General features: G+C 42.6%; 1 protein-coding gene across 3 annotated transcripts in view; it reads left to right on the top strand.

Moving 5' to 3' along the window:
* The window catches only part of syde2 (synapse defective 1, Rho GTPase, homolog 2 (C. elegans)), a 51,955-nt gene that overhangs the window by 6,508 nt on the left and 29,454 nt on the right, over nt 1-15,993 (top strand). For all 3 annotated transcript variants that reach the window (XR_012593883.1, XR_012593884.1, XM_074634994.1), the window contains exons 2-3: nt 4,847-5,139; nt 5,480-5,888. Coding sequence is in view for 1 of the 3 variants with exons in the window: in XM_074634994.1 (XP_074491095.1) it covers nt 4,847-5,139; nt 5,480-5,888 (702 nt within the window). In the remaining 2 variants the exon portion in view is untranslated. The remainder of the gene's footprint in view (nt 1-4,846; nt 5,140-5,479; nt 5,889-15,993) is intronic.

Here is a 15,993-nt window from a genome sequence, read left to right on the forward strand (position 1 = left end):
TCACATAAATTTATCTTGTCTGGTGCGTTGGACAGATTTATGGAGGAAGGTAGCTCTTAAGACAGATCAGGTGTTGGGTGAGAAACTAGAGGCATCAGGGTTCATACTAGGATGGTTTACGAGATGAATGAGTCACGTGATGGAGTCTATAAAGAGCGTGGGGCAAACTAGCAATTTTAAATGATTGAATGAGTAACTGGATTGCATTTATCAGGTGGTTTAATATCTTGCCTTATTTATATCAGTGTTTTGTACCTAATTGGGTCACAATGTGAGTCTGTGTCCCTCCCCTGAAGTATTTTTATCAGTTTTTTTAAACAAACAATGAGACAAGACAGAAGTGTCACTGAAAGAGCTGTGACATTGAAAAGAAATTGGGTTTCAAGCCAACGTATGGAGGAGGAAGTGGAATTAGCATTAGCAGGCTGCCAGGACGCCTCACCGGGATACAAGTGTTGACATGTGATGCAACCCTGGACGATCTCAGCCCTGCGTTGATGTAAAAAGAAAAAAATCTACACTGTGAAGAATCCTCATTACCATATGAATGAGTGTCAACAGGAATGTATGGCACACAGCAAAAGATTCCTTCTGAAGGGGGGAGCCTGAAACTCTGTATACACAACAAAGTGTTGTCTGTATGAAGGAGAAAACTAGCTGGTGTGTGTTTAGCACTTATCAAAAGAGGAGCCTCCATGAAGCAAAAGGAATTCAGGAAATAAAAGAAAAGCCTATGGGAAAGTGGATCTAGTGTTTTGTCTTAGAGGAGAGAAAGATGCTGAAGATTAAGACATATAATTGGGTTTACTGTCAGGCTCACGTGGCACAGGTTCACACCAGCACAACCAGGAAATACGCTTTTTCTTTATATGTTTGCATTCCTTTCAGCACCTCAGACAAACCCACATCGCTCCTCCCCATCCACCTCTCGCCCTCTCGCCCTCTTTTTCTCTTTATGTTCTCACACAGACGTGCACCCTTGTATTATGTGCTTTGGCCATCTGTTACCTTCAGGTCAGGGGTGCCCTGAACGCATCGTCTTCATGCCATTGCAGCACATGGGAGGCAGGCTGTGCATTGTGTTTATAGGAGGTCAGTACGTACTTGTGATGGTCATCGGTCTCTCACTCCAAATAACAACCAAAGCAGTTTTCTTTCTTTTAATTCCTGGAAAGCTATCTCGTATGTGGTAGCATACTAGTAGGCATAAATGAAAATTCAAGCTAATAAAAGAGTCACCTTTTTAAAGGTCTCCAAAAAGTTCTTCTGTAACAGGGAACTCTGCTGGTTTTCACCAACAAACAAACACCTAGGGCTGCAACTAACAATTTACATTATCAATTAATCTGCAGATTACTTTCTCTATTAATCAATTAGTTGTCTGATCTTGAGACTGCGAGAAAATTATGTAAAATGTTGATCACAATGTCCTAAAGCCTGAGGTGAGGTCTTCAAAATGCTTGTTTCGTCCAAAACCCTCAAATATTAAATCTGTTTATTATCATTAAAGACAAAGAAGCAACCTCAACACGGAGACAATTTTGTTATAAACTATCAAACTATTAATCGATTATCAAAATAGGTGTTTTTCTGATGATTGGCTAATAGATTAATCAACTTATTGTTGTAGCTCTTTATCTTCATTGTTCCAAACAAACTAATTTATATCTTTTAAATAATCATCTTTTGCTTCAATGTTTTGTAGTTTTTGTACGGCTGTCCTCGACCAAAGAAATTCTTAGTTGACTAACATTCATACAATTTTGTCGACTAATCGATTAGTTGATTTAATCGACAGAGCTGTAAAACGGAGTTTCTCCCCAAAGCTCCACTTTAAATCTTGTGTTTACCAGAGATGTGCTTATACGTTTCTTGGAAATAATTCATTCAGCATGAAAAAAGCATAATCGACTCATGAAATCTTAGTTGACAAAGACTAAAACGACTGATTAGCTTTAATTCTGTGTGTCTTTGCCTCTAAGTGTCTAAGAAAATGTCATTTTAACTATTTCAGTTAACACCTTAAGCACCACTTATCTTGTAAAAACAGTTCTCCTCTCTAACCATATTATATTATTGTAGTTTAAAGGTTATTTTTAAGAAAAGCAGACTCCAGACTTCCATTATCTGTTTCATCTGCTACAATCATAAATAGCTTTTCATATCAAAATAGTTAAGGGGGGGAAATGCTGATGTCAGAAGTTGAGAGGAGCTGGATAGTGTTGTCACGGTGAAAATGGCTGAAATCTCACTCATTAAGTCGAACCAGTGTCCTGCCGTTGCTTCGGGGAAGGTGTTGCTCCCGTGAAAGGAGACGGCGGCAAGGCTGTAAATCTGGAGCTGTGGTCTGGAATGCTGCTCGTGTCAGAACACGCTTCCTCTTCCAGTTATGAAAGACCCCTTAAAGAAGATGGCACGCTGACAACAGCTCCATGCACAACCATCTCACCTCTCTTTAGTCTCACGTTACCAGGTCGAGCGTTGGCGGCGGCAGGAGTCCGCTGTTTTTGGATCCGTCTTGGTTTTAAAAATCTTTCCTCTCTCTCCTCTTCTTTGCCTTTTTCCTACAACTTATTTAATTCTTCTCCATCCATCAAGTGTGTGATAGTTAATTGTTGATTAGTGCGTAAAACAAACTTAACTTCTACCTCTTAAATTAAAATGTTTAGCTTCTTTAGTGTCTGTGCTTTTTTTGTAAATGACAAGGCTAGTGTACAAAAATGTCTAATTACTATTGTGATGTACCTTTCTGTAGGTTTCTCCTCATGTAGATTCAAATCTGAGTGAAAACATTGGCTGTAGACAGAGTTTAAAGGGTTACAACAAGGAACTGCAGGCCAGAACAGCTGAAAACAAACCACCACAGCAGATCATTACAGCCTGCCAGTTTGGGCCTACACATCAACTCATGGGACTCAGTATAGCAGCAGAAGCATACTGCACTCTGCAGTCGGCACATGTTAAAGCTCCAGGCCCTCAAACACAACATAAGCCAGGCTAATGCAAGCACACTGCTGGCTCACGTTTCTGGCTGGAAACCTTCCTTAAATTAAACAGAGCAGAAAGGAAGAAGTACTTAATGATGTGCTTTATATCAAGGTAGCGTGGAGGTCTGTTTGAATTCGAATGAAACAGAAGACGGAGGGGCTGTGACTGGTTGTGTTCTTGTCGTTCGTTGTTTTTTTTCACTGAGGAGATTAGCTTTAAAAGTGGACTCTGTTCTTGCCACTGGAAGCTGTTTTATGTTCTCTTATATAACCGTCTGGAACGCAGAGGAATGGCATCCCTAACAGAAGCAATTTCATCCCACTTTATATCATACTTGGCATATTTCTCAAGTGGAGGAAAGCAACAGGCAGCAAGAAGATAAATAAAGTTGTTTTTGTTGTAATGAGAGGAACTCCAAAGTTGGTGTTTATGGGATTTTTGAGGCATTGGAGATGGCGGTGATTATCGAGGTGCTTTATAAAGTAGCCTTATTGTAGATCACAGGATAGCAGAGTTCGGAGAGGCTGGTTGACTTCCAGGGAAAAGTAAATCCCAGTGGAGATCTCTGCTCTCTCTCTCTGCCGCTTTGTCAATAAGAGCAACCAAGCAAAAAAAATACCTTAGTCTCAATCCACTGAGTAGGACTTATGTAATTTGAAACCATGTGATTTTTTAAATGTACTTCAGTTCTCTTCTCTTGGACTGCTCTGGATTAATAACACAAAGACGTCAGGGTTTATTCTGACTCATTCACACTTTTTTAATAGCACAGTCGTACAAGCACATTCTGGATGCCCTCCGTTGGATTTCGATTTCGTAAAGTGAAAATATTCCCCAGGTCTATAATTTGGTGGCGTGCATGAAAATGCATTTCCTAGAGGAAAGGAGAAGTTGTCATTATAGCATGTGGAGGGGCTCGTCTGGGAGCCGCTGAGGATCAAAACAGTCTTTTACATGAGCCTGCTGTACATGTTAGTGCAAGACCCTGCCCGTCACACACACACACACACACACACATGCTCAGAGGTTGTTTTTCTCTCGCTGAATCTTCTCATCAAACCTTGTGAAAATAAAAGCACGCCAGGTGATTTGCAAAGGTGCTTTTTGATTTCTAGGGAAAAACAAATTCTTACTATCTGATTGAGAAAAAAAAAATCCACAAACAAATCAACACACTCAAAGCTATGCTTTTAATGCTCTCTTTGGGGACATTAAGAGACCACGTCACCATCTCTATTATTTGTCCTTTTTCACTGCACATACCGCCACCAGCTGTAGTTATCGTCACCCCCTTCTCTCCCCTCTCTGCTCTATTTTCACAGCTGTAATGCCGGCGTTTTTTTTTCGCTCTTTTTTCCAAGTTGCTGTGATGGAAGATATGTGTGTGTGCTCAATCCCTCCATCTCCCTGTGATCTCTTTTGAATTCAAAGCCCACATATTCCCGAAATGGGAAATCACTGAGGAGAAAAAGGGGAAGGTGCTCCAGGGGGACTGCGGTGGTGTGATTGAAAGTTTGACTTTGGTCATAAAAACAAGTTATAAAACATATCAAAATCAATTGAGACAAAACAAAGACTCAAAGGCCTGACTTTAAAAGGCAGACACAAGAATAAGAGGAGGGATCAGAGGGGAAAACTCCATAAAGCCTAATGAGCGTTTCTACACCTGCGGTTTCTTGATACAGATGTTTTCTTCAACTTGACAGGACATGAATAGTCTGTGAGATTAAACATCATTTTCAGTCGTTAACTTCAGTTCAATAATTACTGAAATGATGATCATGATGATGATTGGTTGCTTTTTTATGCCAAGAAGTTGTAACTTTCACACGCTTTCCTCTTTCCGTCACACCCTCAGCTTTCATTGAGAATGTCCAAACCCCCTGTGCTAACGGCCGGGAGGTGGGCAGGGCCAGTGAGTCTTCGTCGTGGCGGCCGCCGCTCACCACCATCACCGTCTCCAAGAAACGCAATTGGCTGCAGCAGAGCTCCCTCGGGAAGAATCACTGCGCCAAGGACGAGCTGCAGGGAATGCTGGGAACTGAGGAGGAGGGCTCCCATCAGTCGCCACCTCCTCCCAGTCCCTCTCCAGACCACCTGAGACCCTCAGGGGGAGCTCCATCACGGCCGGCCCGCCTACACCTGCCTCAGGTTAGCCTATGTGTCAGATGAATCCCACCATAACACCACAAATTGTCCTTCATAAATGGAGCAAACAAACACGACATAATGTGTTAATCAGTGAGCTCAAAAAAACTACGATTAACTTTTCGTAAGATACCATACGAACCAATGCGTTGACAGACATGAGTGTTATCAATTCTCATCTAACTCCTGTCAAGAAAGCAAATAAACATATTTCCCAAAATGTCAAACAATTTCTTTAAAAACTCGGGATTCAATACAGTGGTCGCTGTGTGTTCCTGTTCAGGTGGCATCATGCTTTTATCTTTTCCTCAAAGTTAATCAGGAAACTTCTGTCTTGATTTAGATTACCGTCGGTCAGGCCAAGGTGTCTCCTCACCCTCGGAGCGTGGACCCAGCCGAGGAGAACGACGCAGATGACGAAGGAGAGATCTGGTACAACCCCATCCCCGAGGACGATGAACTGGAGATGTCTCGCCGGCCCTCCGTTCGGCTGCTGGTTCCCCTTCGATCAGAGTCCCAGAGGAGGCCCAGCAGGGGAGGGGATGCGGGTCACGGTGGCAGGAACCTGGGAGGCGGCGGTAGCGCCGTGGGGCCGGAGGCGCTCGGGGAAAGCTTAGGCGGCGGCGTCGGTGGTTCAGGAGATGGGAGTCAGGGGAATGCTGTACATTCCACAGAGGCACTACATCTGCACAGACAGATGCTCGCGTGCAAACCTCAGGAGGAGGGGGGGCCTTCCACCAGCAGAGCCACAGGTAAGGCAAAAAAAAGACGAATGCACACCTACGCTCATTCGCACTTCCCTTCCTGCTTTTTGTCAACTTAACCATTCAGTCTCTTTGGGGCCGATGCTCGATGGCCAATTGGCGTTTTGTCTCTCAGCCAGTTATTCTCAGCAGATTTTTGCGGTTGTGCACACCTTGAACACAAATTACAGCTGTTGAAAATGTTTCCAATCAAAGCATCAACAGAGTTATTTAGCTGCAAGTAATTCCTGGCGTACTAAAGCTCTACTCAGAAATATATAAAGTATTCAAGTGCGAAGTTTAAGAGTTTTGCTGAGTATAAAATCCAAAGTTCCTCCTGTAGTCTATAACAAATGTAGCCATCCTAGCTCAGTTTGTTCTTGTTCTGTTCTGTTTGATAGGAGCAGACAGGAGCTTTGGCTGTCTAATCATATCACTCCATATCAGTGTCCCTCATTAGTTAAACTCAAACAGACATTAACCAGGAGGAATTCAACAGGCATTCCTCTCAGAAAAGAATATCCATTTACTAGTGACAGCAGCTCACACAGGGCTGTGAACTCTGTAAATTGGTGGTTCTTAAATGTTCTTCTTAGAAGGCTCGCCTGGAAAGCTCGCTCTTTAAAGCTGCTCTTATCATGTGTGCGGATACAAAAAAAACAATTTCACAACCTGCAGAGTTACCACAAACCAATTGTGAGTGCTCTCTCTGCACTTTTTGATTTCCTCGTGCGCTTGGAAATTGTTGACAACTCTGGTCCGCAGCGACGGCGTAATGATGACAGCCAGCGCACGGCTCCCTGTCTCTTAATAAGCTCAGTGTGTTTTTTTCTAACTTCCGACTTTTTGTTCTCTCTGATGTGGCAACATGGTAGTTTGAACCAATTGGCACATCTCGAGCTGAGCCTATAATTACAACTTTTGACAACACTTTTCTGTGGCACGCAACAGCCATTTCTAGTTGTGGGAGCACAAAGCGAGACTGAATCGTTTTGAGTGTGCTGAGTGAAATCTAATACTTTGGCTTTTAGTCTTCAAAGCCACAGTTTTACTGCAGGAATGAAGGCATGAAATGAGCTCGGAAATATATTTACTCCCTGAAATATGATAGTTTTAAAAGTTAAAAGTCGTCGAGATCTGTTCCTATAAATTAAAGAATATACTTAAGGCTGTAGTTTTAGTCTATATAAAGAAATGGTTTATCTGGAGGAGTGTAACGTTCTTAACCTCTTGAGATGCTGCATTATCTCCCAAAACAAACCTGCCTGTGACAAGGACACAGCAGGTTTTATTGGCTGCTGATAAACTCCTTGATCCTCATTGACTGGCCGGCGTCAAACTCCTGGCTCTCTCTGACATCACATGTGGCTCAGCGAACCTCTCCTGAGACACTCTCCTTGTAGGATTAGGATTAAACCAGTCCTGAATGAGTCTCAGTGCACCAGCACTGGGAAGGCGCTAATCATAGGACACAGAGCTAATTAAATTTAGAGTATTTCTGCCTGCACCTTTTGATAGGTTTCAGTCCTATTTTGCAGTCTGGATGAAATGTCCTGTTATCATTATGGCCTTTTCATGTTGGGTAAGCAGGTTTGAGTTGATTGCTCAGCAGTTTTAACTTGTTCTGAGCTTCTGAGGCTTTTTTAATGTTCACTGAGTTGTCAGCCTTTTTTAAAAGGTGATTCATTTCCCATCCTTGCTACCATTCAAAGACCTGCACCTCATCTACATCCTGTAATAAGCTCCTGTTTAATGAGAGTAGCAGGTCTGTGATAGTGTGGGTTTACTGGTGCTCTGACTGGCCGCTGTGAAAATGAGAAGCGGGAGAAGTGTTGTTTTTTTTTCTGCTCCCTCCCGCTCCGGAACTGCCTCCCTCTCTGCTGCCTGTTGACTTTGCAATTGATTCCTGTGGGTTTGGCGACGCCATCCCACTCTTCACTGCAACAAAAAAAAAAGAGCAACAAGCCTGGCTACGTGTCATCAAAGAGGAAACGCTCATTACTGGTTGTTTGTGTGTGTTGTGGGTGCAGTGGGCAAAATCAAAAGGAATGGTAGGAAGGTAAAATATTGCTTTAGTTAGAAACCTCCTATACCTACAGAAATTGCTGTGTGTGTATTGCGGATGCTGTTAACTCAGTTTGTATTGGCTCCAGTATGACACTGCACTCCTCCTCCTCCATTCACTCTGGTTGGGAGGGTTGGAGGATGGTGGGCAGGAGTGAAAAGGACAACCGCCTGCTGTGGGTGCTCCCTCCACCCTCCATTCAGTGTCCCATCTCTACACTACAGGGTCAAACTGGGCCTGTTTGGGGACATAGATAATTACCAAAACAACATTTCTATGAAACCTTTTGTGTATTTTCCACTGATTTGTCAGATAAACTGGACCTTTACAGCTCACTGAAATACCAGACATTTGATGAGCTGACAGTTTTCTGTACGACTTAAAAGGGAAATAATATAATATTATATATAAGCCATACCAGTTGTTTTGCATGTTGCATTTACAACAACTCAACATTAGTCTTTTAATGCTTCATGAAAACGTGTACCAGAGGATGGACCAAGTCAAGACAGACATATCCCAAGTCCTAAACTTTGAGTTTTCGAGTCCTAAACAAGTCATAATGCGCTCTTAACCAAATGTAATGTCATTTTAACAACAGAGTAACTGGCGCTCTGTAATGTAACGTTAGTTCTTCATGGTTTTCTCCTGCAACTTGATTGGATGCTCTTGAATTAGTTCAAACAAAGTGGATCTGGGGAATTAAGTATAAGATAGTCAAATGTTAGTACCAATAATATTCACCAAAAATATTTTTTTCCCCCACGAGTGAATGCTCTTCCAAAACACATCAATAATGGATCTCTCCAAAACGCTCTCGGAGTTACCTGCGGTACCGGGCAGTTGATTGTCTTCGTGCAAACACTGTTTAAATAGCATACTTTTTCAAGTTGAGTCTAACGTCATCAAATTTGTAACTTGAATCTAACTCGAGTCCAGTCATGTGACTCAAGTCCACACCTCTGGCATGTACCAAAATAGCAGAATAGGAACTGCTGCACCAAACTAAACCTCACCAAACTAAACCTCACCAAACTAAACCTCACCAGACTAAACCTCACCAAACTAAACCTCACCAAACTAAACCTCACCAAACTAAACCTCACCAAACTAAACCTCACCAAACACACGTGTTTGTTGCATCATTGTTACCGCCATAGCGAGCTGTATCTTTACCGCATCTACTGTATGTGTGTTTGGGATACCACATCATGAACTGCCTCACCACATTTTTGTAAATGTGCCCAAGCCTCCTAGGAAATAATGGTCTTTGATGTAATAACACAAGGAGTGCAGCCAGAGTGTTGAACACTATTTTAGTCCCATCTTTTCTTCATAAATATGAGCCCATACAGACTCCACTTTATCTGCAGGGCTAAAGACTTGACAGGCCCTTCGTTGATTGAGCACGAATAAGAGCGCCAGCTGAATTAATGAAGCAGTGCAGATATAGATGACTCTCTGCGGCTATAGCTTTCCTCTGTTCGGCTGGCTGCTTCTTTTCCCTCACCGGATACACTCCAGACTCCTCGTGTGCTGCCTATTGACTGACTTTTTGTCCATCTGAATGCTCTATTTGTATGGAGAATAATGATTGATGGACTTTGGGGGTGGTGAGAGTGGTGTGTTCCCAATCTCTTGTTCTTTAGCGCCTGTTTGGGGAATCTGACTTGGCCAGCGCTCAGAATGGGATCAGAGCTATTTCTGGGGGTTGTTTTGGTCACGCTGGCTGCTGCGTTTGAGAGTTGGCCCCGGCTGCTAAAGTTACAGGAGAGTTCAAGCCTCTGAGCTCAAACCTGGAATCTAATCTCGGCTGACGATTGCACGGTTGGGCCTGGAGGAAGTCAACAACTCAGAGGAGCAGCATTGTGATAGCAGCACTTCAAAACCAGAGCAGATTCCTTAGCTTGGCGCTAGATGTGAAGTTCAGGTCACATAGTGTTCTCATGCCTCCTTCCTTCTGTTCTGTTCTTCATTTCATCCCCAGAGCAGCTGCAACTGTTCTGGTCTCTGTGTTGATGTGTAAAGGATTTTATCTCTGTACACTAATGCATAATCCTTCCTTAACTGGTCATGTATGCATTGGAGGTCACAGTGGTGTGGGGATGACGTATTTTCACAGATTCCTTCGACAAAAATGGTATTTTTTCTATTGGGTTTTGGATTATTGCAGAAAATAAGCTCTGTGGCAAACACCAATTATGATTTTGGTTTGGCAGCTTATGAGTTAGTTAGTTCTGGGTTCTTTACCCTGCTGGTGGTGCATCCCACCACACAGTAGCTTTAAGGCATTTTTCTGTAGTTTGCTTGCAGACAAAATTCACAAGGAGGCACCTTCACGCAATACAAAGTCAATGGAGGGCGATGAATTGTTTTCCCCTCCGATGTGGGTGGGACTTAATTTCATTTTGTCTATAGTAGTGTTGACACGATACTGGAATATCTAACTTTGATACAATACCTTGAAAAATATTGATATCTGTTTTTGATACCACAGGGAAACATTGACTCAACATTTAGGGCATAAAATTTTAGATTTTTATTAAAAGATAAATAGCAGTGTGTGTGTTTTTGTCAAGTCGCTGTTTGAGAGAAGAGCATTAGTCTATAGTGAGTTATCTGTAGTTTAGTTGGTAGAGAATCTGATCCTGAACATTTTGATGAGAGGTTTTCCAGGAGTGTTTATAACCCATTAATATTTATGGCTACAACTTACTGTTGTCATTATTGATTAATCTGTTGAATATCTTTTCAAATAAACTGTAAACGGTAATTGATCACAGCCGTTGATTCAGGTGTGGTGGGGTGCCTCCACTATTAAACACCGCTGAAACCCTTGAATGTTTGGCATTTGATAAATGATTTTTATAATAATAATAATACCTTTTATTTATATAGCACTTTTCAAGAAACTCAGACACTTAACACAGCTAAAATGATCATAAACAAGGACATTATAAAATATAAAACACACAACATCAATCACACATTAAAAAGCAGTTCTAAAAAGGTGAGTTTTGAGTTTAATTAATTGTTGCTTCAGCAGTACTGAAAGTGATCTATAGTGTCTCGCGGCCTCTTTGTGCCATCAACAATAAATTCCTCACTCATTCTGTGTGATGAAGTATGCATTTTTTGTTATCGATATGTATTGCAATAAAGAAGTTCTATTGTAAAACCATTAAATTAGGATTGTATCTCCATTAAATGCTAAGTGCTGAAAGTGTTTTTGATTTGTTTTCAGATAAAATAAGTCATTGGTCAACACTCATCACATAGCTGCCTTGTTGTTTGGATGGTGGCGGTGCAAGCGAGGCCGGTGTGGCTGCAGGTTGTCCAGAATTAGCAGCCGCTCTGTCGGTCGAGGGGCAGCAGAGCAGGAATGCCTGCAGTGGTAGGCGAGCTAGGCTACATGAGGGCTGCTTTGGCAGGGGGCCATGTTGTGCTAGTGAGAAGGGCCTGCATGCTTGGATATATTAGCAGGGGTTTTGTAACCATTGTAATGAAACGGCCGGGCTCCCGCGGCCCCTGAAAGGCCTTCCAGCACTGAATGATTTAGAGCCAAAAGGAGAGGAAGCAGCACCGAGCCTGGCCTCGGTCACCGAGGGAAGAAACTACAGGACAAGTATGCCATTCACCGGTTTATTTACACTCCCCTTGTTTGTCAGCACACCCTGGTCCTTTCTGTTTATACATTTATTTGGCAGACATGCTTGTACAGACACACACACACACACACACACACACACACACACACAAGTGAATACAAGTGGTTTTACAGGGGTAATCAGGGACAGCAGATTGTTGTCTCCCTCCAAGGCTTATCAGAGTATGCTCAGTGTGTGTCCCTCTTTCTCACACACAAACGCACATTGTTGTAGGCAAGGCGCCTAATATTGTATCATAGGAGGGCATTTCACATTATCTGACTATTATTTACATCTTGGCGTTGGCTGGAGGGACAATTTGGCTCATTATGGAGAATACAAATATCAGCCATATTTGATAATGATCAGGTCGTCCCTCACACACACACACACACCCTCCTCCTGCACCTGTCTGGTGCCAGCGTTGTGAAAAGCCTCGTCATAAATTCCTGGGCATTGTCAAGAGGTGTCAGTGACCGGGCGCCTGAGGAGGGCTGCAGGGTCACCGAGGGCGTGTGTGTGTGTGCGTTTGTCTTTATATGTGCATATTTACATGCACTCTCTTTGTGTTACAGTAATGTGGTGAGTGCATGTGCGTGTTAAAGCGTTGGGGGTGGACACGGTTCCTCGGCTCAGGTGTCACCCGGAGAAATGCAGACCTTTTTGCCCTTTGACCCAGGAACATGGCTCTGGAGGGTTGGGTGTCAAACCATTGCCCCTGATCCTCAACCAGTGAGGTGTCGTGTTACTCTGCTGGCTGCTGCCACAAGGCCAAAGGCTACAGAGGACACAGCTGCATGTGTGTGAAGCCACAGTCATTAACCATGCAACAGTCACTAGCTGATCTGCCTTACAGGGCTAGTGGACGTTGCCCCAGTTCATGTTGATGGAAGGATCTCATATACAGTAATGTGAGATGAGAGGATTTGAGAGTGTGATGAAGTCAAGTAAATGGACATTGATGTTGTCTTTTCTGAGTCCTGCATCTGCATTGTCACATGCAGTATGATCCTTCATAGTCCGTATCATAATATTGATGGTATTATCCTGATATTGATATACCAACCAAATATTGAAAAGTGAGATGTACCAAACGTTGGTACAGTTGGTCATTCTCTTACGCTTGTTTACTTATTCTTCTCTCAGATATCTACATCAGAGAACTTTTGAGACTTTAGACTTTTTGATGCATTGAGCAATTTGGCATATATATATATATATATTTTTTTAAATGAAACCCAAAAGTTGAAGCATGTTTATATTCCCCAAACTAAGATATATTTTGTAAAAAGTATCGTGTTTTGGTATTGAAACTGAAAGTACTGTATTGGCACCAATAGAGTGCTGCATGGACGACGTATTTTTGTAGGCCAACCAGGAAGTTAGCATCGACCTGGGTTCCCTCAACAAAAAGCCAATAGGATCTTTACATTGGATTTTGGATTATTGCAAAAAATAAGCTCTGTGGAAAGCATACGTTTATGATACTTACACGTTTTGTTCAGCAAGATAATCTCCACAAATGAACACCACTTTTATCTTTTTTGAAGTGTAAATAAAATCGCCAGAAGTAAAAAGCTAACATTATGCTATAAACAAACTACACCACGGTCTCATGACTTCACGTTGCCGCCACTAAGCTTGACATGTTCAGCGGGATGATGTTTAATGTCCCCGACAAACTCTGTTGTCTCATTTAACCGCTTGTAAGCAACAAGCTTTTTTTAAGACAAGAAAAGCTTCAAAATTCACAAGTAGGGTATTAACTAATGTATTTTATGTTGGAGAACAAAACGTTAAAATCTCTTCAGCTTGTGTTAACCACAGACCTTATTTCAGGCTTTTAACCAAAAACCCGTTCAAAAAGCCCACTGACTTTCAGACGAGGGAACCGGAAGTGCTAAAATGCGAACTCATTTCTGGGTTTTTAAGACGTATTCCTGCAGCACTCTATTTCAAACAATATCGTACCATAATCACAATATGGCAAATGCGTGCAAAATCGTATAAAACATCCATCCATCCATTATCTGTAACCGCTTATCCCATTCGGAGTCGCGGGGGGGGGGCTGGAGCTTGGCGAAGGCGGGTTACACCCTGGAAAGGTTGCCAGACTATCGCAGGGCTGACACATAGAGACAGACAACCATTCACGCTCACATGCAAACTTTACACAGGAGGGCCCCAAGCCAGGGTTACTTAGCTTGTATAAATGTGATGCCGTCTTATGTGCACCAAATGTGCAACTACTATTGAACATTTTGAACAGCCGTTTTGATCCATTACAGTTTTGTGCTACTTATATATCATACATTTCATTCTCATTAGTACTGTTAATACTCAGTACAATGTGTAGAGAAATTAAGATTATAGACGACCTCAGAAGTTAAACCGTGTTTCATGTACAAGGAATTTCCCCTCGTGAAAACCTTGTTTCAGACCTGACCAGGGCTCTCTGTGTACCCGACCCCACCCAGATGTTGTTTGGTGAGTTTGCACCTCCAGCACCCTCCACCCATGTTTTCCCTTCTCAGAGCGCCTCTGTGTCTATTATTGGCAGGAAGCCGTGACAAGGAAGGCTACTCAGCCAGGGGGGAAAGGAGGCTAAACATGGTTTGGTGAGGAATGTGAGGGAACAGCCGTGTTCATTTTGTACATTCACCAGCCAGCTTGCCAGCCTTCCAGTAGACCATCCAGACCTCTGAGTGCCTGGACAAGGGGCGCCTTTGTCCCCCATCTGCCGGCTACACCCTGCCCTGCTCCTGCCCCCCATCTTACTCTTCTCTCCATCCTGTTGCACCTCCTCTGCCTCCCCCATTTCACTTGTGGGCCCTCGCCCCAGAATAGCACAGCAGGTCCCCTCTGAAAATAGAGCTGGTGATGTTGGCAGGGTCATGCTCTCTCTCTCTCTTCTCTTTCAACTGTGTATCTCTCGCTCTCTGTTTTTCTCTCTTTGTCTCTTACAGAATCACTCTTTTGTTTCTGATGTTTATTCAGAGAAAGTAATTAGCTGATAAAAACAACAGAATAATTTATATTTGAAATGAGAAATCCAAAATCATGGATTAAATGATCATCAGCCCCTAGACTTAGTGTCTTCTTTACTATCTAGGCCAGGTCTAAAAGCACTTCTAACTAGGCCTACAGAAGGTAAGCTCTCCCTGCAGAGTCATGTGGTCCAGCCTCCAATGGACCCATGCAGCGAGGTAGTCCCTCTAAAGTGTAAAAAAGACAAGTTAGCCATGGAGGAAATCTTATAATAAGAGCGCTGATTGTAGAAAGTTTTCTGTTTGAGACTGGCTCAAGCTTCCCGTTGGACAAATAGCAGGATGCCCATAATATGACAAATTGCACTTTAATATCTCAAATGGCTCCGTGCCAACTCTTTCTCTTGCCAGATAGATTATTTGAATGTGTAAAATGACTGAAAGAGCAGCGATGGTGATGGGGCTCTTAGGCAGTAACAGAGTACAAGGTACATTGGTACGTCGTTATTTGTTGTCGTTATGACAGTTACAGTCAGCACATATGAATGGATGGAGGCACAGTGTACAAAAGAAAATATCAAGACCACCCAGATGAATTTAGTGTCCAATATTCACTCTCCTTTTAGCTCTGTTTTTGGTCTCCACCAACTCCTGAGCGAAATATCTGTCTCTTTAGCTGCTAGATGACCCACTATGTTCACCAGTTAGTCGCTAACTGTGTCTGTCTGCTGTTTGCTGAAGAGCAGGTAGTGTACAGTGGGTTTATACAGCTTTTTTTGCTGAAACCAGCTGCCTGCTGTGGCACCCAATTCAACTGTTGTCAGGCCATTAAATAGGCGTTAGCTATAAGCACCATAGATGTGGGTCATTACGGGCCTACTACTCCTACTACGTTGTAAAAGTGAAAGCGAAACTTAGAAGCAACACATTCTAACACGTAAAATTGAATGAAACATTAAGTTCTTTAGGTTTAGGCAACAAAAAAACTTTGGATTTTGGCTTAAAAAAAGTGAAAGTGAAACTTCTTTTATACCTTTTTTTGGTAATCTACCATGTGAATAGATGATAAAAACCTAATATTGGGTGTAGTAGGCCCCTATTGACCGACATTTACGGTGCTTATGGCAACTTCCATCCATCTTCAACCGCTTATCCGGGATCGGGTCGCGGGGGCAACAGCTTATGGCAACTTATAATGCCTTTTTAGTAGCCTGACAACAGTCTAATCAGCTGGCTGTGGCCAAGAGCAGTGACAGTAAACCAAAACAGTAACATTGCGGGCCTTAAAACCAAAACAATGAGCTGTAAGACACTAAAAGGCTCTTTGGAGCTGAGAGGGGAAATGCAGACTCTGATACAGTAATTCTCTGTGGGTATATGAGTGACACCTTTCACATTACACATAGTGATTAATT

The sequence above is a fragment of the Sebastes fasciatus genome, chromosome 5, assembly GCF_043250625.1.
Source record: "Sebastes fasciatus isolate fSebFas1 chromosome 5, fSebFas1.pri, whole genome shotgun sequence".
Taxonomy (NCBI): Eukaryota; Metazoa; Chordata; class Actinopteri; order Perciformes; family Sebastidae; genus Sebastes; species Sebastes fasciatus.